This window comes from Mizuhopecten yessoensis, unplaced genomic scaffold, assembly GCF_002113885.1.
Source record: "Mizuhopecten yessoensis strain PY_sf001 unplaced genomic scaffold, ASM211388v2 scaffold8713, whole genome shotgun sequence".
NCBI lineage: Eukaryota > Metazoa > Mollusca > Bivalvia > Pectinida > Pectinidae > Mizuhopecten > Mizuhopecten yessoensis.
This window is the reverse complement of record NW_018407684.1, coordinates 176653-203817: the sequence shown is the minus strand read 5'-3', so window position 1 is coordinate 203817 and position 27165 is coordinate 176653. Positions and strand designations below refer to the sequence as shown.

Below are 27165 nucleotides of genomic sequence, written 5' to 3'. Positions count from 1 at the left end.
CTACCCCAGTTCTTGTATAAGGACATTACTTGGATTTGACCTAGATTTACAAGGAGGGTGACATCGATGAAGCAGAAGACGCTTACTCTTCAGGAACGTCTGTCTTTATTCTCGTTGTACTTTTTCAAAGGCATCTTCGTAAATTTTTCGATATTTTTCCTTTGTTAATTTTCTCTCATATCTTATCAATTTTGTGTTCGAATTAAACATTTCGGTATTTACTTGTTGTTTATTGACCCTGTCTACAGCTGACTTTATAAAACCTCAACCTGTGATCACAGAAGGTCACTATTGTTTCGTTTGTTTCAATACATTTAATATGTACTGAAATACTAGTAGAGAAATAAAGACAAAAACAAATTAAGTCTATTAGGCAGGTATTTATTTACTTTCCAGCTTAAAATGAATATACCAATGAAATGAAATACGTTAATTTGTACATCATTTCTTAACACGATTTATTTACATTATTGAAATGCCATAAAATTCACCAATTGTTTATATCAGTTATTATTATATATAAACTAGGTCACTGTGACTTAGTATTGAGAGATGACGGGGACAAAGGTGAATGGACGATGGTTAAAAGAGAGTTCCTATTGGTTATCACAGCTACTATGGTACATACACACAAACTGGTCGTCTACATACCAGTGTCCCAATCACCTATGGCAAAACAAGGATCGCATATCACAGACAAGAATTCCAAAAAAATAAATACCCAGGATCTAAAATGCTTTACTCTAACGGGAGATAAATAACACATGTAATATTCATTATCTAAAGATAATATCTACTCCATAGCTAAAGAGGCTAGTATAAAATAGGACAGGTTGGCTACACTGCTTATACTCCATAGGAGAACGTTATTCATTGTGTGGTTTGAAATAAATTCAGAAATATGTAGCACTTTTATGAACAAAAGGTGCAACTACTAAATGGAATCAATCATAAAATAATACAAAATATCACTTGTGTTAAATTTGTTTTGAAATATCAATCATAGCAATAACATAGTTTTCAATTTAAAGGCACGAAAACAAAGAAATAAAATGAAAAATATTTCTCCCAAAAAAATCTTAAAAATACAAAAAATAACCAAATCAAGAGGAAATACTATTTTATATTCCTGAGGGATAGGTCAAATATTAAAAGAAGTTTTCAAAGATTGCATGACAACCTTTTCAAAACAATAACAATATTTTGACAGCACCCTCCAAATAGTGTTGTCTAACTAGTTAACGGCCCAGAGAGTTTGTTATAATAATGACACACGTACATGAAACTAGACCCGTGCACTTACTGTACAAGATAAAACCTTACAATTGCATCTCCAGTGTTCAGCAGTATCAACAGTTGTAAAACTAATACATAAAAATCATAGTGTGCCAGCCAAACAGGGTGAATACACAATACTCATTATTTTAAATACCGGGCTGTGAGTTATTACATGAAAAAAGTGTAATACACTCCCACCTATATAAGATCTTTGGCCTCCGACATTAAGCAGCAGGTAATGCTTTAAATTAAAGCAGTCAATAATAGCACAGGTACACATGATGGCGAGGCTGTATGCCGGCCCGTATCTCGACAACTCGGCTCAGGTCTCCCAACAGCGGCAATGTTAAAAGCAATGATTTATCACATGCAGAAGATGTAATATAGTGTGAAAATCCTATAATTCAAACAAAAATAGTTTTTTATAATGAAAATATCCTGATAAACAGTAAATAAATTTATAATATTATATGTACAAAATATTACAGGTACAATGAGTACATTAAATGATGTCAATAACAAAAGATTCCAATTCTGTTCCTTTCATATTTCAAAAGGAACCTGGAAAGGGACTGGTATGGCATTCGTTCCCCATTTCAGCAACTACACAGTAATTAGCAGAAATGATAACAAATTACAAGAAAATATATAAATCACTGTAACTCGAGCATGGAGTATCAAGCTCTGCCTGGGTCCTCTTCAAAATTCTAATGATCGTGGAATGTTTTGTTTTTCTTCTCAATAATATAACAACAGGTAACCTACCAAAAGATAACTTAACTACACAGCACATAATGTGACAATGATCAGTTGATAGTACAAAACGCTTACCAAGAAACCAGTTATAAAATTGGCATGTAATTTCAATTTTTTGAAAGATTTACTATGTCTAAGAAGAACCCATCTCACTTTGACATTCAACATTCATTCTTGGAAATGCTGTTGCACAGAAGCACACACATTTTCTTCAAGTTGAACTGTTATAGATTTACAAGTGATTGTTGTATAGTGCTGTACACACTTGAACTGCTGTTGGGAAGATAGCAATGGACCCAGGTGTGAGATATTGTATTTTCTAGGTGACCTGTTGAAGACCTGTACCAGTCACATGGTGTAACAACAAAACATGGTGTCCAATTATCATATCACAGACAATATAATTAGATTGCTAGTTTGGGCTAATGTCTGATTACCCCCCTTAGGCCACAGACATTGTTAATTTGTTTGGAGTTTGCCTGGCAGCGTTTAAGGGGGTGATGGTTTCCATTACTTGCTGATACTGTCGGTGACCTCTGCCATCGATTTGGGCAAATGAAAAACCCGATGTGGGTCCATCCAGAGAAATGGCGGGACAGATAGTGACTCTCTTGGGTGTGAAGTCTGTACGATACATGGTACCATCCTCAAATTTGGCATTGCTTTGTAGAGCGGTGTTGTCCGGCTTGAAGCTCCTCATTGGCTGTTGTGAATGGGCAATGTAGTGGGCCTTTTGTGTGGACATGCCCTCGAAGGGTGCATTGGTTGGCTGGTACTCGTCACGCATCATAGGCATGTTCTTCTGTCCCATGTTCCATTTGATGTAGTCGTTGGCGTAACTTGTGCTGCCATCAAATGCAGCACTCCTTGCCTTGTTAGCCGACTCTGGGCGCTTGGCAAGTTGCCTCTGGATTGGGAACTCTCTGTAGGTAGCATTGTGAGTTGTATTGGACTCCATCATTCCCTCAGGACGCTTGTATTGATCTGGTGCGTGGACAAAAGGGCGTTGCATCGGCCATTTCTGATAGTCGTGACGGTTGGTTGTGCTGTCTTCTAAAGGAGCACCAGATTGGAATGCCACTCCTTCTGGTTTAAAGCTTTGTGTTTTGTCCCCAGTATGACCTAAGAAATCTCGTTTGAAGGTTGTCTGTCCATCAAACGCTGCCTGTGGGGGCTTGTATCCTTCTGTTTGGTGGATAAATCGTTTCTCCATTGGGTGTTTGATGTAGGAATCTCTGTAGTCAGTACGATCAAAGAAGGGCTGGTCAGACATGCGGGTGGCCTCGGAGGGCTTGATGAGGTTTCGTCGGGGCTGAATGTGCTGCATGTAGTCATGGTGCATGGTGCTCTCACCCTCAAACTTAGCATTTGGGGGCTCCCAGGCATCCGCGTTCATCACTGGACCCGTGCGACCTGACATATCCCACGGCTTGTAGTCAGCTGCAAAGCAAAAGTGGCTTCTTATTGGTCTCATTTACACGTGCATATTACATTGCAGGTCTACAGAATTTTGAAATGTCTGCATTATAAACACCTATTCTTCTTCTTATGTATCGACATGATTCACACCTTTTCCTTCTGAAATATCACAAAATATAATAATCATCTCTTTTTCCTGTACCTGGTAAACATCTTGTTGTTCTGAAACACTTAATTACCTGACTTACACAAATTAAACTTAATCAGGGTCTTCTGCATATAAAAAAGATGACAAAGAAGTTGACGTGTATGGTTGTGTAACCTAGTGGTTGTTAAGTAATTTGCTGAGATGTAATACATGGACAACTTACATTTATATGTGGGTGTCCCTTCAAATTTGCCGGTCACCTGTCTTTGTCCATCCATTTTCACTGGCCTTGCGGGTGCACCTCTCTTCTCTGTGACACAAATAAATAAAATGTAGTTATGATTAAATAACATATAATTAGGATATGATTGACTTACAGTGAAACCTGTTTATGATTAAATAACACATGTTTAGGATAAATGACTGACTTATAATAAAACCTGTTTAAACTGCACACCCTTGTGAGCAGTATTTCTATTTAGAGAAGACAAGTCTGTATTACAGCATACATTAGGCTCTGTTACTAAATACATAGAAATCATGTCCCTAGAGTTGAAAGTCTATACAAAGTTGTTCCAAATCTGTTTTTTGTAAGTACAGTTATGTAATGATTTAACATAAAATATGTTTTTTGAAAAAATATTTGGAAAACTATACACATCTTTAAAAGTAGATCTTGTCTACAGACGATCATTTTGAATCCCTCTACTTGTGACATGAGTTTTGGTTAAATAATATGATTGAAATTTTTATGTTAACTATCACTGGAGCATAATTTATACAAGTTTCTGATTTAGAGAGGTTTCTGTTTAGACAGGTTATAGCACTATATTACAGGAGTGTTGAAAAGTATGTATAATTACAGTTCCTTAAACATTGCATCATACTTATCTAAAAACCTGCGAAGTTCTCAACAGGGTAATAGGTGTCAAAAATGGTAAAAAAACAGGTAAAACCTGTCAAAAATGGTCAAAATACAGGTAAAACCTATCATAAATGGTCAAAATACAGTTTGACATTTAAATTATTGAAATTTGCCCTTTAAAATTCCAGTATATATATATGTACATGTTTTCTATGGAGTATTTTAATATTCCAAGTTTAAAATAGGTGACTATATAGTCCAAATGCAGAATATTCTAAAATAAACAATACTTTGCACAGGTCATGGGGGTCATTTGCAGGATTGCCTGCACAAATGCAGGTCAGTTGGCTGGTATGTCATTACCATGGCTGTAGGACCATGAAATTGTTAGGGAAGAGTATGTAGGAGTTATCTCCCCTGACATGGTTTTACTCATAACACACCCCTTGGCAACATGTAAACAACTGAGTTTGTTGTGCTGTGTTATATTACACTGATTAGGCCCCTCCAGCATGTACATATGTACTCCAGCCCAGATCAGGCAAACAACTCCTCCAACTCAGTCATGTAGTGTTGTTTACATTTTATATAAAATAAATACAACATTCCCTCTGTCGTCCCAGCTAGGTAGACGTAGCTTATATATTAGTATACTGATATCAACAACTGACTACCTTATTAGTTAGGTTTATCAACCTACCTGAACTCAGTGTAGATTAATCTATAATGTATTTAGTTCATTGACATGGTATATATACCAGTATATGTATCAAATAATGTTAAACTTAACAGATTCTAAATGTATAACCAGTTTAAGTATAGCTTAGTCCAATTCATTTTCATTTCTAACATTTTTTTCCCGGTAATTTTTCTTCCAGTGTCTACGATTTATTCTGTAAGATTTTACACTTGGCTTACATCTACAGTAATACTAGAGACAGCAGATCAATATGTTATTGCCTGCCCATAAAGAGTTGCTTAGTGTTCAGCTTTCATGTAGGTTGTATAATATATGTTTTTAACCTCCACCAAACATCTACAGTCAATATTGTGTAGGCTCAATACCCTGGGTACATAACACATTAAAAAGAATTTGATCTACAACATAGTCGCCTGAATCCTAAGGTGTATCATAGGTATGCAACACTCTACCAGGACTGTTGTCCACGGAAGTATGAAGTGCTTTGTAAGTACACAACACAACATGGACACCGATACTGAAAGGTTTTATTTCCATTTTGATGGCACGCAGGTGAGAACAAGTCTCACAGTGTGTATTACAGGAGGAACTCTACCTACGTACCTAATCAATAGTCACGGCTCTGAGACCTTCACTACAAGTTACACGTAATTAAACGTGTCATTACCTTACCGTGATATGTCCAACGCCTTTGGATCTAACAGATACCTGACTACCTGTTACTCTATCACTGTGTGCCTTACTTACTACGGCTACATAGGTAACATTCTAAAACCTGATGAAAACATTTTCTTGATTGCTAAAAAAATCTACTACTGTCTAGATCTGTTATATTGATGACAAGGGCTGTTTAAACAGAAGTGTCCCTCAATGAAAAGAATTGTAAAGAAAGTTTAAAATGATTGTTATCTGAAGGCATACTGAGATGAAGTGTGGCCCACACAGTATTGTTTGGAGAATGAATCTTATCAGAAGAATCGTTTGTTTCGTAGATCAATATACCACGGTAAGTCGGCCTGAGTAGATGACACTGCTATCTACCTAGGACTGGAAGTAACACTGACGACTTTTGTCTACGCTAACAATTCCCTTACACGACCTATAAAGAATTAGTGAAACTCCTTATTGCCAGGATCAATATTTAAAATATCAGAGACGTAAGCCATGTCACCAAGCAACGAGTGATAATATTTGCTGTAGGATGAATGCACTCACTTTGTATATTTAAACCAGCAAGGCTGACACTATGGGACCGATATCTACGTTACACAAACATTATAAATGTTACCGCTAATAAGAGAAATGAAAATATTCATGAATTCATTAAACTTCTTTTGAAGAGTTTAAAATTTGAAACCAGGAAATTATCCATGAGTAAAAAGACATTGCTACTTGAAATATAACAAAAATATGTACATTATTATATCATTATGCAGAATCATAGGTGCTTCATTTACAGTTAATAATGAAAAATAACAAAGACATAATGCTGTCCAAGATCACTAACCAGTCTTATGAGAGTTCACACATTACCATCCAATATCACTAACCAGTCTTATGAGAGTTAACACATTACCACCCAATATCACTAACCAGTCTTATGAGAGTTCACACATTATCATCCAATATCACTAACCAGTCTTATGAGAGTTACCATATTCCCATCCAAAATCACTAACCAGTCTTATGAGAGTTCACACATTAACATCCAATATCACTAACCAGTCTTATGAGAGTTACCATATTCCCATCCAAAATCACTAACCAGTCTTATGAGAGTTAACACATTACCACCCAATATCACTAACCAGTCTTATGAGAGTTAACATATGGCCATCCAATATCACTAACCAGTCTTATGAGAGTAAACACATTACCATCCAATATCACTAACCAGTCTTGTGAGAGTTCACACATTACCATCCAATATCACTAACCAGTCTTATAAGAGTTAACACATTGCTATCCAATATCACTAACCAGTCTTATGAGGGTTAACATATTGCCATCCAATATCACTAACCAGTCCTATGAGAGTTAACATATTGCCATCCAATATCACTCACCAGTCTTATGAGAGTTAACACATTGCCATCCTGGGCCAATATCACTAACCAGTCTTATGAGAGTTAACATATGGCCATCCAATATCACTAACCAGTCTTATGAGAGGTAACACATTGCCATCCAATATCACTAACCAGTCTTATGGGAGTTAACATATTGCTATCCAATATCACTAACCAGTCTTATGAGAGTTAACACTTTTCCATCCAATATCACTAACCAGTCTTATGAGAGTGAACACATTGCCATCCAATATCACTAACCAGTCTTATGAGAGGTAACACATTGCCATCCAATATCACTAACCAGTCTTATGAGAGGTAACACATTGCCATCCAATATCACTAACCAGTCTTATGAGAGTTACCATATTCCCATCCAAAATCACTAACCAGTCTTATGAGAGTTCACACATTAACATCCAATATCACTAACCAGTCTTATGAGAGTTTACACATTACCATCCAATATCACTAACCAGTCTTGTGAGAGTTAACATATTGCCATCCAATATCACTAGCCAGTCTTATGAGAGTTAACATATTGCCATCCAAGATCACTAACCAGTCTTATGAGAGTTAACACATTTCCATCAAATATCACTAACCAGTCTTTTGAGAGTTAACATATTGCCATCCAATATCACTAACCAGTCCTATGAGAGTTAACATATTGCCATCCAATATCACCAACCAGTCTTATGAGAGTTAACATATTGCCATCCAAGATCACTAACCAGTCTTATGAGAGTTAACACATTACCACCCAATATCACTAACCAGTCTTATGAGAGTTAACATATGGCCATCCAATATCACTAACCAGTCTTATGAGAGTAAACACACTACCATCCAATATCACTAACCAGTCTTATGAGATTTCACACATTGCCATCCAATATCACTAACCAGACTTATGAGAGTTAACATATTGCCATCCAATATCACTAACCAGTCTGATGAGAGTTAACACATTGCCATCCTGGTCCAATATCATTAACCAGTCTTATGAGAGTTAACACATTGCCATCCTGGTCCAATATCACTAACTAGTAAAATGAGAGTTAACACATTAACTAGTCAAATGGGTTCGAGTGAACACTTTGTCACCTGGCTTCATTTACTAGTCTGATGATATTGACAACTAACCTAACAGTGTATCTCACTACATTCTGTGATTCAATGAAAGTGATAACTTGCCAAACAATGTGCTTTCATACAACCTCATGAAGTTTGTGAAATCTTGATTCAATACAGTATGGTTAAACAACCAACCTGACTATTTCACTCTTTTTATGTGGCGTATCTATCACAACCCCTACAAATGTTCATCACAGCTATGACAGGGCTACCCTCTCGTGTCCACACTTACCTATGTAATCTTTCTTATAGGAGGTGGTGTTATCCATGGTTCCCACCGGCTTCTTGTACTGGTCTGGCATATGGACAAACGGACGTTCAAGATGGTGTTTGATGTAGTCATTTCTGAAAAGGGACAAAATTGGACAGGCTGGCTACAGAACTAGTCATCATCAGTCGGTAGGTTTAGCAATCAAAATAAGCCCTATTCAATGTGTTCCTATCTATTAAAAAGACATATTGCAATCATCATAATAACAACAGGCTCCATTTAACTTTCTGTGAAAACTTTCTCAATGCACAAGTTAAGATTTCGGGCTAAATTTCCTCAAATTTGGCATTAATGCAAACAGAAATATGTATGCATTTTTTGAGAAAATATCTTTTGGCATTAAACAATTAATCTTTTACAGAAAAATGAAACTTGCATAAATCTTATGTTAAGAATGTTTACAAATTCTTTAAGTTCTGTTAAGTTGGGACCAGGAACAAAGTGTTAACAGCTTTGTGATTGAGTTTAAAGCGATATTGGTCTGTTTATCTGCAAAATCCCTAAAAGGCTTGTAAAGGGTCATATTCATGAAACCATTCTTATGCTCAAATTCTCTGCGCTGAAGCCCAATTCTTAACCCTATACTTTATTACTGTGAGTGATGAAATATTCAAGTTTTACATATTCTTCAATGTTTTGGAGAAACTTTGAAGAGAAATGAAGTTAATTTCATTTTCACAGTCTAAATTTTGCTTTTTGAAAGTGTCAACATGAGAAACTTGATTTGAGCAAAGAATTCATGTTCGAGCATGAGAATGGTTTCATGAAAATGACTATGGGCCTATGGATTTAAATTACACATATATTATAATCTGATGAAAAATTGATGATTTTAAGCATTTTAATTTAGGCAATCATTTTTATTTATTCACTAGGCAAAAGGAGTTCCATAAAGCTATATGGAGACACTGTAACCACAGATATTATATGTACGTCTTCAAAACTACAGAACAAGTGTATTTATGACCTGGTAATTATAACTGTAGGTCCATGTCATTGGTCAGAATTCTTAGTGTTGTGTGGATGTCACTAGTCAGAATTCTTAGTGTTGTGTGGATGTCATTGGTCAGAATTCTTAGTGTTGTGTGGATGTCATTAGTCAGAATTCTTAGTGTTGTGTGGATGTCATTAGTCAGAATTCTTAGTGTTGTGTGGATGTCATTGGTCAGAATTCTTAGTGTTGTGTGGATGTCATTAGTCAGAATTCTTAGTGTTGTGTTGATGTCATTAGTCAGAATTCTTAGTGTTGTGTGGATGTCATTGGTCAGAATTCTTAGTGTTGTGTGGATGTCATTAGTCAGAATTCTTAGTGTTGTGTTGATGTCATTAGTCAGAATTCTTAGTGTTGTGTGGATGTCATTGGTCAGAATTCTTAGTGTTGTGTAGATGTCATTGTTCAGAATTCTTAGTGTTGTGTGGATGTCATTAGTCAGAATTCTTAGTGTTGTGTAGATGTCATTAGTCAGAATTCTTAGAGTTGTGTTGATGTCATTGGTCAGAATTCTTAGTGTTGTGAAGATAAAACAAAATTCTATATTTTCATCATTTTTTCAGTTTGCAGCTTGATTAATACATATTGAATGAAAGTTTATATAAATCATTTAGAAAATTGAGAAAGCTATGGCCCCCAATGACATATAGAGACAATTATATATCTGATATTTATTGTAGAAATATATTAAACACCAATAAAAGAGGACAAGCAGAAAATATACACACTTTATTTATACAAACTGTACATGTAGATGAGAGTGACAGTAACTATATGTTAGGGTAGGGTGGATATTCTAGATACCGAATCATGGGCTTAATTATCATAAAACCTTAATTTTGACTTTATAATTGACCTAGGTATATTGTTGACATAATACAAAAATATACACATGGTAAAACCAGTTTTCATACACTTGATATAAAGAAGATTACTAATAAATGTAAAATTGATGACTGGGGGTTCTTTTCACAAAGAGAGGATACATGTTAAGTGTTCTAAATGACCTGTTTACATGTGTGAAATGTATTGTAATAGTTATCAACTTTTATGTATTATAGACACTACCTGTTAGTCTAATGACCGACATTTATCATATAGTATATCAAATATAGGCATGTAACATCAATATCAATATGTACCGGCTGGTAACTTTCAATAAAAACTAACAATCATATTTTGATGGCCATGATTATAAATGTGATAACAAATGATCACTTTAAGAAGATCTCATTTTTAGTTTACCATGACAAAACTTAAGTAGATAGTAATTTGCCAGTAGTCTATTCTATAGACTTAATAAGATATCACATGTAACCTTAATTCGCTATGACAAGACTTGACTAGAAAAGTTTTAATTTGAAAATCACAATACTTTACCCTTTAGTTCACTAAAACCAGAAATCACTAGACCATACCCTTTAGTTCACTAAAACAAGAAATCACTAGACCATACCCTTTAGTTCACTAAAACCAGAAATCACTAGACCATACCGTTAAGTTCACTAAAACCAAAAATCACTAGACCATACCCTTTAGTTCACTATAACCAGAAAACATTAAACCATACCCTTTAGTTCACTATAGTTCACTATAATGAGAAATCACTACAGCATTTGCTATAGTTTAACTGTAACTAGAAATCAGTAGACCATACCCTTTAGTTCACTAAAACCAGAAATAACAAGACCATATCCTTTAGTTCACTAAAACCAAAAATCACTAGACCATACCCTTTAGTTCACTAAAACCAAAAATCACTAGACCATACCCTTTAGTTCACTAAAACCAGAAATCACTAGACCATCCCCTTTAGTTCACTATAACCATAAAACATTAAACCATACCCTTTAGTTCACTATAGTTCACTATAATAAGAAATCACTAGACCATACCCTTTAGTTCACTATAACCAGAAATCACTAGACCATACCCTTTAGTTCACTAAAACCAGAAATCACTAGACCATACCCTTTAGTTCACTAAAACCAAAAATCACTAGATCATGTTGTTCTAGTTTACTATAGTCAACTGAATTTTTAAAATGTTTGAGTTGAAACTAAATTTAAGGTAGGAATAAATTACCTAACATATAAACTATTTACAAGTGATAGGATAGATAGAATGGAATTAGGGATACACTGACACATTAACCTACTTTATTCTTCAGTCATATCAAAAGTGACATGTGTAACAATAGTGTAAATGCTGCACAAGTATAGTGAGTTGGGACTAAGTTTGGAATTGTAATCACTATGAATTAAACTAAAATCTCTAAATATGAAACTTTCACCTAACAATAGAAGAACGTTTATAACACCAAAAATACAACCATATCACAACAGCTATATAGATACATGTATATCAAAGGTAACAGAGGAGAGGTCATTAAGTACTTTAAATTCTACATAAAAAAAATCACTGGATGGGAATTCACGTTCAACAGGTTGGATCACAGCAGATGCAGGTTTACGATGAGATCGATACCAGGTATGTTAATTTTTTTACCAAAAGTTGCTTTGAAGGTAGATAATGATCTGTTTTTAGCCAACACTTAGAGACACCTGTCACCAGTTCTATTTCAGTGTGTACAAACCCATCACAGTTAGAGAACATCCACTTGTCCTTTACCGCCACTACAGCGTATCCGTGATATCAACTCGTCCAGTGTCCCTCCTGAACTTTATCCCATTATGCTATAAATGTACTTAAGTCCTAGGCACGAATGCCCTCTGAGCGTGCACCAAACACATTATTGGGTGCAAACATACTGGTGACCTTCCCCTGTGAGTAGCGATCCTGGTGGCTAGTTTGGGAATCGTATTGCTCTTTTGAGCCCTGAATGTCATCACTGTTACTGTCCTGTAGCCAGTCATTGTCCTCCTCCACAGCTATGATGCTTGTCTGAGTCCCCCGATCACATGTGTCTAGGAGAGGTAGCTGGGGTTTCTCTCTTGGAGACATGGATTGGTTTTTATTCCAATTTTTTCTGTCATTCCCTGCCATTTCCTTTTCCCTGGTGTTGTTGGGAAGTGAGAGCTTTGGAACATCTGTCGGTGACAGTTTGGGTACCTCAGCTTGCTTCTTGCCATTCTGGTCCCAGTAACAGTAGGGAGAGCTATCGCTGATGTCCTGCCACTGAACCTTCCTGCCTTGGTGACCCTTAATAAAAGTTTTCTCCTGGTATTTTGTATTGAGTTGGTTGTCATCAGTAAGGTAAGGAGCACTTTTCCCAAGGTCTTCTGATCTTTCGCCCTGCCTAGCCTTACCTCCCCCTAGTGGGGGCATGCTGCGCGACGTCTCCCATGATGCTCGATAACCTGTATTCTTGTTGCCCTTGGTGTCTTGTGGACCAGCATCATTTACGAGTGACTTTGGTTCAAACAGTTTTTGTTTTTGACCTTGGCCTTGCTGTCTAGGGGTGCCAGCGACTCCCTCCCTTTTGTATGAGTTCCTGTTTACATCCTCCATGAAGTAAGGAGATTTTTTGTATATCTGCTCCTTCGGCTTGCTTCCATTTTGTTTTCCTTGGTTACTAGTGGTTCTCGGAGACAATGATCCCCCTTCTTCCTTAGCACTGAAGTAACCATCATCAGAGCCTTGGTATTTTGGACTCTGAGACTTTCTTGGCCCATTCTCTTGTTCTTCCACTAAGTAGGGTGCCCGGATGGATTGGAATTTGCCCCTCTCGCCTTGTCTCCCTCTCTGTGGGATATCCTGCGTTGAATCCGAAACTATCCAGGACCTTGTGTTTTCTGGAGAGCCATTATTTCAAACCCATCAAAGTCTCTAATATTAGAGCGGAGAGAGTCTTGAAATTTTCTCTCATACTGGTCATTTGTAGAGCCTTGTTTTGACTTCATGTCTGCTCGTCCAAGGTTTAAAGACATTTTGTGAGAAGTGTATTTTTACTCTTCGTCAATCAATATGGTAATACTGGTATAAAACTTGGATCTGGGTGCCAAACAACACAGGTCTGCCAGGTGTGGCTGCTGATGATGAATAGACATACACATATATAGGTAACACAATTATTTCACATCTAAAGCTCCTACACCTGGGGCCCGATGTGGGGAAACTGACCAGGTTTACATAGACACTGCACGTTAACGAACTTTATGTGTTTACATTTGTCAAGAATTTCATTAACTAAGTGTTATTGTGTAGATGAAGAAGATTCACATAGTTATTGTAATTAATAATTAACATGTACCCTTTAACAGTAATTAATTTTTTAGCGTGTGAATACCCTCTCCCACCCCTCTACCCCACTTAAGACTCCCACAGATCCATCCCATCAAACTCCTCTAACTGATAAATGAGTAATGAGGCCCTGCACTGCTCTGTTATGGTTCAGGGCGATTTTGTCTCCATAGAACCTCAGCATTGTTTACAAACAACTCAATAATTAATGTCCTGCAAGCCAGCGGTCAACAGTCCTAGCCCATGTAGTAAACAAGCGCGTCACCCACTGGGACTATCACATCAGGGCCTAGCTTCTAGAGAGGATATCAATATTCTCTGAGTGTGATAACAGTTTTGGATTTGGAATTCCACATTGGCATATTCATAATATTCCAGACAAATTGATTTGTTGTTGTTAAGAGTGACAATAAGCCACGGATAAAATAACAAAGAAGTAAATTTTCAGTTTTAACTATTGCAGTAAAATACAATTGTACTGTCGTATTTAGCTTGTACGGCAACATTACCTTGTACTCTCATGGTATCTACCGATTTTCTTTGATACAGTTTCAAAATTTATAATTGTACTTAATTTTGGAAAATATACATTTACCAAATGTATTCATATCAACATTTAAGATGAAAGGTAAAATTCACAGGTTGTAAATGCACGGCTAGGCTGGAATGGAAACGGTCATTTTATCAAATTGAGCTACCTGCATGGTCACCTGTGATTGACCTATTCCAGTTCCACTACATTCATTTACACATTAATCAAACAGACAGAAAATATCTGATAAATGCAATTAGCAAAATGTCTCACAATAATCAATATATTGCAAGAATGAGCAATATAATTCACGGAATACCAGCAAAGTATATTATCAGCTATGACATTTTATCTGAGACAATACTGCTTGCTCATTGTCTGTGACAGAATTACACTGACAACCTGACCCGCCTGACTGACAAATAATTACATACTTAATTAAAATATGTCAAAGTGCACTCTATCATTAAATTTAACCCTATTAAAATTATCTCACACAATGAAAATATTGGTTGTGTATATTACTGTCAAAAAATGAAAATAACGACCTTGCTTGGGAATACCTTACATGAAGGAGACGGAGCTATCTATAAATATCCATCAATCCATTATTTGTGTGTAGATATGAACTATAAATATTTGATAACAGATAATTCCTCTGAGATGATACACTACAATTAGGTTACATTCCAATCGAGAAGAATTACCCAATATCATTATTTAATGTTAGTGTTGGATACTCCTAAACAGAGTGCGTTACTATACATAATAATCTTGGCCCAAGACGATCACAATCAGTTAATGCCATTCATTTTTAAAGACATGTACACATGCACAGCATCTTCAAATAAAGTAAAGTGTTTGAAGCTCTCATACACATTGTGTTTGCCTTTTTATTACAAATCACACCAAGTGTCTTGGAGCTCTTACCTACAAATGATCCATAGTTTCTTACTAGGCTTTCATTACAAATTAACTATAGTGTCTTTTACTTAAATTAGAAATTATCCAGTGTCTTATTAGGCTCTTATTAACAACTTCATGTGTCCTATGCTCCCATTTTAAATTACGCAATGTGTCTCAAACTCTAATTATGAAATATCTGTTATACCTTACTAGTTGAAAGTCATGAGTCTTAGAATCTCATTACATATTAATTACCAGTACATGTAGTGTCTTAATTAGGATCTCAGTACATATTACCTGTAGTGTCTTAATAAGGATCTCAGTACATATTACCTGTAGTGTCTTAATTAGGATCTCAGTACATATTACCTGTAGTGTCTTAATAAGGATCTCAGTACATATTACCTGTAGTGTCTTAATTAGGATTTCAAGGCATATTACCTGAAGTGACTTAAGGTCATTGGAGTGTATTGATAAACAGAAACAGGAAGTACATCCCTAGTTGAAAATCCAATGTAGGGAGACAGTATCACAATTTCCGCAAATTCTAATGTTTAATATTAAACTGATGAATATTGTATGTTTATTATTGACAGAACAGTGTGTCCTCTCAATATTAAAGTATTTCAAAGCAATCCAGGCATTAATTCAGGGTTTTTTTTATCAATGAGTCACATGTGTCCATTTTTCTGTACTTCCGGAAACCGGCTACCTATTTTACTACTGTGAAGTTTTTCAAGAACGATAACTCTAACCTGCAATTACTATGTGTATATGGTTTTATTATAAAATGTCAATTTTTATATCGTGTATAGAGAACTAAATTTACACACTTTCAGCATTTATTAAATTGAAATACATTAATGCAATACTAATATATGTCAGTATCATTTTTTTTGACATTATTTTGTAAAAATATTGTGTCTTTCATTTTCTTTTCAAAATTCACTCCTTTTTACATAAATTCCCATTTAAAATCCTTAAAATTCTGACAACCTATATTTTTTTTGTGGCAGAAAATTTTCTTTATTTTAAAGCAATATAACTACAGAATTTGAAGAAATTCTACTGAGAAATGGTGACACAATCCTAGGATTTCAATACATATTACCTGAAGTGTCTTAATTAGGATTTCAATGCATATTACCTGTAGTGTCTTAATTAGGATTTCAATGCATATTACCTGTATTGTCTTAATTAGGATTTCAATGCATATTACCTGAAGTGTCTTAATTAGGATTTCAATGCATATTACCTGAAGTGTCTTAATTAGGATTTCAATGCATATTACCTGCAGTGTCTTAGAATCGAATTACAAATTTTCTGCAATGTGTGGTGCCTTACCGGTCTCTCATTAAAAATTGTCTTGTATTAGTACCACATTTCAAATCACCTGTGTCTTTGGTGTAGATACAGAATACCTGTACAGTAATAATGGTTATTTGTTAAATACTCTATAGATCTGGACTCACCTCTGTGTTGTAGCATCCTCAAACGCTCCCCCTTTCATGGCCTCGTTGGCGGGTTTGAAGCTCTCGCGGGGCACCATGGGGTGCTGTTTGTATACATTGGTGTACTCTGTCAGAGTACATGGTTGATTTGTCTTGTTGATCACAGCCGTTTTCTGATGGGGACATCGATGCCGCCTGAAAAGTCAAACCAAACATGGCTAAAAAAGCTTTCAAAATCAGATGTCTCCCTCGAGTATATATAATGTAGACATATACATTTGAAGTGTTAATGTGTTTGTCCTTTGAACATAGAGGAAGATCAACAGACAGAAGTTGGAGCAGATATTTAAAAAAATTACTTGGTTTATTCATGAATTTGACACCTCTAAAGTATGAACATTAGGCTTGTTTTCTCCTTTTTATTTTTTTTATATATATATTTGAACTAGACATCTATAATCCTGACAAGCTTCCAGTACAGTCCATGTGAGGAAGTAGAAAACTTCAACAATTAGCTGAAGGGTATACATGTACCACTCCACTAAATACAACTACAAAGAAGAGTTCGATATATCTTTGAGACGTGGAGTATTCTCCCTTAGGTCATAGAGGATAAAGCAACAAAAGGAGTTTTGCTGGCTTAGAGTTACTTTTCTTGCAGAGATATTCATCTCTTATTTTGATGTTATGCATGAATAGTTCCTGGAAAGTAATTTTGGTACCGTGTAGGATTGGCAGTGTATTAAGGTCATCATGAGTTTGATCCCGACATATTTTGCTTCTTTTTTTTTGTTTCCAAATATAATGAACTAAAATTTTGAATAACTGTAGTTATGTCTTCAGTAGAAAAGTACTTCAACAAACATTTATGATAGTGACAATGGTATTAATACATATTAAATTGGTGGTACTCTCTACCATATTCTGTACCAGTATCAGACTAAAATTGATTCTAAAAGGTGAACAAAGAAGGTTGTGGCGACAGATCCATTGTATGTTCAGTAAATGTCCTGACACTTGTAAATAGTGTTGAGTTAATCCCTTCTAGCTTGATTAACTTTAAATTTAAACTAATCTCCATGTACCCAACTTAGAATGTTGAATGTGTATTATTAGTAGGGTATAAAGCTAATCAGCGTAGTACACACAGGTATGGTGGTCGTAATCTCTAGATCTAATTACAGGTATGTCTTTAATGTACAAGGTATATAGTGACCACACAATGACCCAGTGCTGAGGTGAACATTAGGCTCAGTTAGTACACATTTAGAGCTCCTAGATCAGGTAGTATTATACTATATATAGTATACTGATCTGTAGTAAACTGTAGGGTTGTTTAACTGATAGATACTTTGTGGTATTGACATGCACTTGAAAACATATTACATCAATGTTTTCAGTTATTAAAAAATGCCCTTCTTAAACTTATTAAACAATTTGTAGTAACAGTGACCTTGACCTCTGACAAATCTGATGTCTAAAATGAATAGGGGTCTTTCATTCTTCTTAAGCATCCTGGCAAGATATGTAAAAAGGACAGACATTCCCTACCCCATAAATTATTTTCATTATTTCGAATTTAATATTGAAACTTTTAAACTAAATACAAAATTTAAATGGAAAAGATTATCCTATAATTTCACATAAGCTATGATAAATTATGTTTGTGACATTTAGCTTCACTTAAATTTTGTGTACCCCTGTATATACATTTAATGTGTAACCAGATTCTTACAGTTTTGTTTCATAAAGACAAATAACTGATTTCATTGAAGTTACTCTAGAATATCTGTAAAATCTGCTCAAAATATTAACAAATGAGAAACATAGAAGACTTTTACAAAATTAGTTGAAAAGAATTTCCTGAAAACTTTATCGTTTACGTTGAAAATTATTCTTAATAATTTTTTCATCAAAGGTGCTTAAAATGCTTTTAATATGTATCGTGTACAGTATGATGAATCAGTTATTTTTAAATATCTAAACCTCCCGTGTGCAACCTTATGTACATATAATTTTATACATGTATTGATCGCTTGGTCAGGATTGACAGGCTCGGCTGGTAACCATGGTTTTATTCTAATGACTTCTGGGTGTTTATACATAACAGGGTATAATCCCTGTCAGGTATATGTAGTGTAATGATAATGGATGTCTGTACATCTACACGTATTATCATACTGTATTCAATATGTAGACTCAAGATCAGGTGGTATAAAATCCATTATGAGCTTCACCAGATATCTCATTATAATACCAAGCATTCAAATTGGACCCCTGATTGACAATGTCGGAGAGAAAGGGCTCTGATTATAGAGACCCTAAACAAAATGATTTGGTATAAGACCTGGATTATAGGCCTTTTACAGGATTTCACCACTTGCCTAGGAGTAACGATCAATGGATAGATCCACAAATCAATACATTAGTATGTATATCTTCTGTATACATAATCATATGGTGTTCCAACTCTTAACAGGGCTACAAACAATGAAAACCTTCTCATTTCCTTTCTCAACTCAAACCGTTTAAAAATTCTGTAAATTCACACAGCGAACAGCTAAATGCAGAGTAATTGCTAAGTACATATCTATTCAAATACATATGAATGGCCAAAGTATTGTAATGAACATTGAGCGGATGTGGACCCAGTAGTATAATACACAGTATGTGTACTTTATGTATCAATTTGGAGATTTAAACAAATATTTCCTGTAAACTAATGTCCATGGATAAATTACTAAAATTGAGTCAGTAAACAATGTGTTCATTAGTGTTGTTCTTTACTTCCTTAAGAATATGGAAACTGTGACTATGATTCAGTAATATCAGCTTAGTTCGTTTTGGCTTGTTGGTGTTTTACGTCTTATTTAAAAAGCAATGGTCATTCAAGGACGTACTAAAGTTTTGGTGGTGGAGGAAACCCTAGAAGAAAAACTAGAGAAAAATCACTGACTATGGCCAGTACCTGGTGACTAACCCATGCAGACCTCGAACCTGCGAGCCAGTGGTGGAGGGCTAGTGATCATAGATGGTCAGACACCTTAACCACATGGCCACTGTGACCCAGTGGGGGAGGGCTAGTGATCGTAGATGGTCAGACACCTAAACCACATGGCCACTGTGACCCAGTCGTGGAGGGCTAGTGACCGTAGATGGTCAGACGCCTTAACCCTTGGCCACTGTGACCCAGTGGTTGAGGGCTTGTGATCGTAGATGGTCAGACGCCTTAACACTTGGACACTGTGACCCAGTGGTTGAGGGCTAGTGATCATAGATGGTCAGACACCTTAACCACATGGCCACTGTGAGGCAGTGGTGGACGGCTAGTGATCGTAGATGGTCCGACACCTTAACCACACGGCCAATGTGACCCAGTGGTTGAGGGCTAGTGATTGTAGATGGTCAGACACCTTAACCACACGGCCACTGTGCCCCAGTGGTTGAGGGCTAGTGATCGTAGAGGGTCAGACACCTAAACCACATGGCCACAGTGACCCAGTGGTGGAGGGTTAGTGATTGTAGATGGTCAGACCCCTTAACACTTGGCCACTGTGACCCAGAGGTGGACGGCTAGTGATCGTAGATGGTCAGACACCTTAAACACACGGCCACTGTGACCCAGTGGTTGAGGGCTAGTGATCGTAGATGGTCAGACACCTAAACCACATGGCCACTGTGACCCAGTGGTGGAGGGTTAGTGATTGTAGATGGTCAGACGCCTTAACACTTGGCCACTGTGACCCAGTGGTTGAGGGCTAGTGATCGTAGATGGTCAGACGCCTTAACACTTGGCCACCACAGCCCCAATAGCAGCTTAATCTTGACATGTCATAACATTGCGGTATAAAATGTATAACAAGTCAGTTTAACATATGCATAACACTATTTTTAAATATATTTCTACAAAACATTATACAGCAATCAAGCTATATCTATTACAATATCGTATCAGTTTTTTTGTTTTTGATGTTTGGAGATTTTTATTTAAAAAAAAATAATATCAAAATATGTATAAAAAATTCAATTTTGAAAATATTTATTGTTAAATGCACTATTGCTGTTTGACTGTTATAATACACTCAAATGGTTACATGTCACCATATAGGATCACTATTGAACAATTTATTAATTAACTAGGTAGCAAATCACTTTTTGAATTACTTAATACAGAAAACTTTCTATTTGGTTTGGTTCACAGTACATAGAGTTTATAAGTGTACTGATTGTTAAACATGTAACGGGACAGTGTCAATATATATCAGTGGACTCTGTAATGTACAACTGTCATCCTTGTATACATCTATACCTTAGTGGAAGTTCTGCACTGTTAGGTTGGAAAGGAACGTAATTAATAATTAACATTTTGATTTAAACACAGACAAGGTTGACATGTTTGTTAAACCTTGCATGAAACAATAAATCTCTTGTTTTTTTATCACACAATATATCTCTCAATAATACATTAGTTTTTCAGTGTTTGTGGTATACATAACACTCAACCTTGTAAGATGTGATACATTGCACACATTATCTCCCCTGAACTGACAATCTTTCATTTTAAATAATCAAGGTTACAAATGTTTCATATCTTGTCTATATTTAGAATATATATATATATACTTTAAGTTTAGCTATTTAGCTTTCACATTTTTTATTTAATCAGGAAATGATGGATTTTTTCAATTGATAATATTTTGGAAAAGATCACAGCTGAGGTATACAGTTGCTCACGTGCGAAAAACTACTTAACGTTGCACTAGTTCAATGGATGCACATTCTTACAGTCTTCATATCTTTAGTAAGGTAATTTTTCAAATTGTAAAAGACAAATATGAGTTTATGGAATTTTGAAATTAAATAATGAAAGTTAACAAAAAATCATGATGCTAATAGGGCTGACCAATGAAATCACGTCCAGAATGTTACTCACATGTGAATAACTTTGTTTATCAACACGTTATATGTTTATCTAATGGTGCAGGTGTGAAGACATCCGTAGTGGTTACTGACAGAACTGATGATAACTACCTACCTGAAGAAATGTTTGGTGTATATATCTCAAGAGATTTTAATCAAACTTACAGCACACTTATCTTTATATGCTTTCATATCTGATAAAAAAAAAAGATTAAAAACTAACATGACAGGCAACATTTGAGATAGAGCACATCATTTTCTATGTGATAAAAGTCTATATTAAACCCAATAATAACAAGGCCTGCTCAAAGAAACACAATCTTCATGTCTGACACCTGTTTAAATAATTGAAGGAATTGGTTTCAGCTACCTGCGTAGATTTCTATATATATTCATTAACTCTACATATGTAATCACTAACTGAATATGAGGGAGCTGCTCACATTATTTTAATGTGTGAATTTACAGTCTGACTCCTACTCTTGTATTCACAAAATGACTGGAGGAATATTCACTAAATGACTCCACATGTGCATTTTCTGATCTAAATGTGTATTCACATGCCATACAGGAGCTAATTTAGACAGACAATGCAGGATTAAGTTTTGACAGGTTGTACAGGTTCGATTCAGACAGGTTATGCAGGGGTTGATTTAGACAGGTTATGTACAGTTTGGATTAGACAGGTTATACAAGATTTGGTTAAGACAAGTTATACAGGGTTCAGTTTAGACCGTTAATATAGGGTATGGTTACTGTTTAGACAGGCAATATAGGGTTTGATTTAGACAGGTAATACAGGGTATGGTAGGTAATATAGGGTTTGATTTAGACAGGTTATACAGAGTTAGGTATAGACAGGTTATATATATATAGGGTTTGATTAAGACAGGTAATACAGGGTATGGTAGGTAATATAGGGTTTGATTTAGACAGGTTATACAGAGTTAGGTATAGACAGGTTATATAGGGTTTGATTTAGACAGGCAATATAGGGTATGATTTAGACAGGTAATACAGGGTATGGTTTAGACAGGTGATACAGGGTTTGGTTTATACAGGTAATATAGGGTTTGGTTTAGACAGGTAATATAGGGTTTGGTTTAGACAGGCAATATAGGGTTTGGTTTAGACAGGTTATACAGGGTTTGGTTTAGGCAGGTAACACTATTACTATGTTCTTTATGCAAAACGTAATTTTAGCTATTTCTAAGCTGATAAAAAACTAGTTATACACAGGAAAAAACCATCATGGTCTGATACCTAACTTAATGCTAGGCATAACGAATGCTTCAGAATATTGTTGCCTTTACTGAAAACATGTATAGATAAAACTCCTGTTTACTGTATACAGGAGTGTTTGGACAAAGGTAGAAGGCACTGGTCAGATCTTGAATATCACTATAAGACAAGCAGAGTTATTCCCCTTGATTACAGCTGCTGCAGTTTACCTGTCCTATAACCTATGGTAAATAATTAATGGCTCTCCCCATTATCTTCCAGAGTTCCGTGACCAGGACCAATTAGTTTACAACTAAGCCATTGTCTGAGAGTCACTGATGTGTCTGTGTACATCACAGACTGACTGAACAAATGCTCCTGAGTATCTTTGTTCTGGTGTCAGGTTAACTTCACACTTCAAAATCCTTATTGTCAGTGACATGTTCAAACCAGGGCATTGATTCTGGTAGGGGAAGGGGTGACCATTATGTGTCCCCTCTCCTTCCCTTAATTTACAGGGAGTGTCGGTGTGGTGTGATTGGTGGTAGATATCATAAAGGCCATTTTCGCTCACTAATACCTAAACACTTTATTTCATGCCTGGGATTTTAATCGAAATACCAAAATCAGAATTTTCTATTTTTAATTTAAATTATTTACTTTGATATGTAAATTAATCTGTAAAGGCCTACATGCATTAAAAGGTACATTCTATCAGCATATATATATACATGTATATTGTTCAGTATGTGGTACTAACAAGCATAACTGAAATGTGTATTGTGTTGTTAGAGGAACAATGGGGGTGTTTGTTAAATTTAAGGGGTGGAGGTTTTTAATAATGGCTGTACAACTTTGAAACAATGAGGCATTTAAAGAGTAAAAATTTAAACATGTCTACCTCCCCACCAACCAAGAAAACAACAACAGATATTGAATTACCTTTTCACCCTCTTTACAAATAATTTAAGGGCATATTCGTAGTATTTTCATATACATGAATATGAAATAAAAGTTCCGTGTGTTGTTATGAGGGAGTCAGCGAAGGGGGGAGGAAAGGTAGGGGGGATTGAGGCCAGGTTTGGGGTTGTGATAAATCTACTAGTGATAAAGTGACACAAAAATGGACATCCCGTGGACATACCACAGTGTAATACCCTTAATGATTGTGGCAGTTATGCTCTAAGAACGGTCAAGGTGTTACGACGGCCCATTATCACGGGTACCTGTCACACACAATCAACACGACATGTAAAATCATGATAAATTCTCCAATATAGGTCTATACACTTACGCTGACCATTAGTCCGAATCCGCTGGGTCATTTATCAATCAAAACGATATACATCACACTAACTACTCTAATAGAAAAGGTAGATCATGATTGGGGATGACGAGGGACATTTATTGGCCTGTGGCCTATTTCTCCTAAACAACGGGGCACAATATTGTACGCTTGGGAGTTGTAACAGGTACGCGGTTTTACACCTTATATCAATTAACTTACCCGCACGTGCATATTTCACAGATGCACCTGGCTCCCATTCTGTTATATGATCCTGTATGTGAGTGGTATACTACCCCAGAGTCCGCTGGCCCGTAGATGGAGGAGATGACACTATGTTTATCACACTTCACCCCAACGTCGTCAAGACCGCCCGACCTGTTTATACAATATGGTGGATGGCAACCGGTCTGTTGTACGGAGGCACAACAGTGCCTTACCTGGTAGTCTTTGCTTAACACCGACTGACCTGGTCGTATCGACTCGATCATGGGGGCATCATGAAGAGTTACCAAACCCACCGTGTGTAGCAGCATTCATACCAATTAACATTTTAAAAACGAGTATATATATTGGTTTCAAATTGCTAATGATATAGATATGTCATGGTCGGTTTCCTAAAATGAGTATTCAGACCGGCTTTACTTTGCTTCCATACAGTTTAATTGAGGCAATACATAAGAAGAATACAACGTGTATTTTTTTTCATCGGGCGTTAACGTGTAAGCACGTAGACTTTCCTATAGGAGAAATAAGAATAATACCTCATTCAGATCGATATCATTTCGTTATGTTAAGCACTATTGTATATCAAATGCAGCGCTATATATATATGTTTGTCTGTGGCAATTTGATAATGATTTGAATACTTTTCGTTTATGATCAGTCATGGGCATTTAGTATGAAATTTACTAGCTATAAAGATACAAACTGATACACGGTAATAGGAAATATAGTGACTAACTGTTTTATATTGGTATGCACAAATTATCACGAAAAGTTTAAAGATAAATGGGATATAAAGGTAAAAAAATAATAAAAAAAATTCTCGCCATTGACGCAAAACAAAATCCCCCGAAAACTATGGAACGCCAAATCAACATATATTCAAATAATTGAAGATAAGTACAATTCAATTGAAGATAGGTGCAATTCAATTGAAGATCTATAGGTTCATTCGATTCAATTGAAGATAGGTTCATTCAATTCAATTGAATATGGGTACATTTCAATTAAAGACAGGTTCAAATATGACGAATTAGAGGGCACAAAAGCAAATCCTCAATTCTGCTGTGGTTCCCGCATAAGTCGCCCCTTACGATACACGCCTTGGGAAACAGCAGTGTATTCTTTACTCGATCTCCGACCTCCTGGGGTGCAAATCCCACTGATTATGGCCTCTAAATTAATGTCGTAAGCGATAAATTACATCTGTATTTTTGTCAGATTGTTAAATCGCAAGTACCAAGAGGATCAAAGAAAAAAATATTTGTGTGAATAGAAATCATACCTGTAAATAAGTGAATGACTATGAAGAAGCGTCAACAGAAGCAATGAATTATGCTTACGAAGACGTCGACCACCATGAACCATGAACCATACGTTTGCATTTTAAAATACTGTTGTCTAAAGTTAAAACACTTACCGTACATTGGGCATCAATTTTGATGGTTGTGGCCCGAAACAATATGAAACAACGCCCTGCGATTCTGTTACATTTGCGTAAAATTAACATTTAATCAATTATCCAAGTTTCAACAAACTTGAGTTATCAAAGTTTCCATGTATGACGTCAACAACAATAATTGTGGGCGGAGCTATACACATTTTTCTGTGAACGTGACACAATTGTGTGACGTCATCAACAGTAGACATGGGCGCTTTCGCTTTCTGCACCCCTGGAATAAGGAATCTGGAATAAGTCATAACAAAATTGAAGGCGCGAAGATTGTTGTTTGATCGGTCTCATGTAAAAAAAATATCCTGACCAATCGCTAGGCTGATAACATGCCCTTTGAATATTAGAGGAGCGACATCCGACTTCAAAGCCAGCCAATCGTTACGCGACCGCGTGATTCTTCTGATGTACATCTGCTATGACATATTCCAGGGGTGCAGAGAGCGTAACTTATCCCTGGAGTATCGAGGATGGGACGGAGTTAACCAATGCTAATGCAAATATCAGGCTGTTACTTTTATCGAACTGATCGCGTCAAACGTAAATATGACGAAAGACTCATGTAAATGTCTGATTTAAGGAATTGTTTACCATTTTGTTCAGGTTATGAAGTAAACACTCCAGTTGAGAACGAAATTATAAAGTGGTCATAGATATAAATGGCGTCGTCCTGTATGATCACCTCAAGATACGAGAAAATAAATTGAAATCCCCGGTTTCTCGCCACGAACACAAAATACTGTCAGCTCAATCGCTATCACTGAAGATAAGATCAGAAAAGCTATTAACAAACTAAAAACAAACAAATCACCAGGACCCGATCAGATTCGCCCACATTTTATAAAAGAAAATGCTGACGAAATAATAAAATTGTATTGAAATCATCAAGTTATATTCCGTAAATCAAATGGAAACATGCAATTGTGATTCCGATCTTCAAAAAAGGAAGCAAACCCCAGGTAACTACAGACCGATTAGTCTCACATCGGTTGTGGGGAAACTCTTACAAAAGATCATAAGATGTGACATCGTCAAACACCTAGACGAGAACAATCTGATCTCTGAAAACCAGCACGGCTAGAAGTGGTCGATTCTGCACAACACAAGGGAGACAGCAAATTCACACCAATGGAAAACATCATCATCAGTGTTAGGGGCGTAGAAAAGGCACTTGACCGACTCAATCCCAGAAAAGCCACAGGGCCCGACCAAGTTCCAATACGGATCCTGAAGGAAACATCGGCTGACACTACACACATCCTCACAGCACTTTACCAGAAATCAATCGACACCACAACTATACCGGCAGACTGGGAAGAAGCAAACATCGTACCC

The 27165-nt window shown here is 36.1% G+C and overlaps 1 protein-coding gene across 2 annotated transcripts; it reads right to left on the bottom strand.

Annotated features, from left to right (window-relative positions):
- Positions 1-365: 365 nt before the first annotated feature.
- LOC110456365 (stabilizer of axonemal microtubules 1-like) lies at positions 366-25952 on the bottom strand. Of its 2 annotated transcripts, none has more exons than XM_021507053.1 (5): positions 25798-25952; positions 16748-16921; positions 8605-8717; positions 3825-3911; positions 366-3474 (listed from the first exon to the last, which is right to left on the bottom strand). In XM_021507053.1, exons 1-5 carry the CDS (start codon positions 25809-25811, stop codon positions 2477-2479), a joined length of 1386 nt encoding a protein of 461 aa, XP_021362728.1. In that variant the 5' UTR covers positions 25812-25952; the 3' UTR covers positions 366-2476. The 2 variants fall into 2 exon arrangements, with proteins under 2 accessions (XP_021362728.1, XP_021362727.1); XM_021507052.1 differs by lacking the exon at positions 25798-25952 and adding an exon at positions 24375-24559.
- Between the last annotated feature and the right edge of the window lie 1213 nt (positions 25953-27165).

Excerpts from the sequence above, each read along its gene's own strand:
- LOC110456365 (XM_021507052.1), bottom strand. The coding sequence starts at position 24,412 with ATGGGAGCCAGGTGCATCTGTGAAATATGCACGTGCGG. Across the intron at positions 16,922-24,374 it reads TGTGAAATATGCACGTGCGG|GCGGCATCGATGTCCCCATC; the intron begins GTAAGTTAATTG and ends TTGACTTTTCAG. Across the intron at positions 3,475-3,824 it reads AGGGACACCCACATATAAAT|CTGACTACAAGCCGTGGGAT; the intron begins GTAAGTTGTCCA and ends TTTGCTTTGCAG.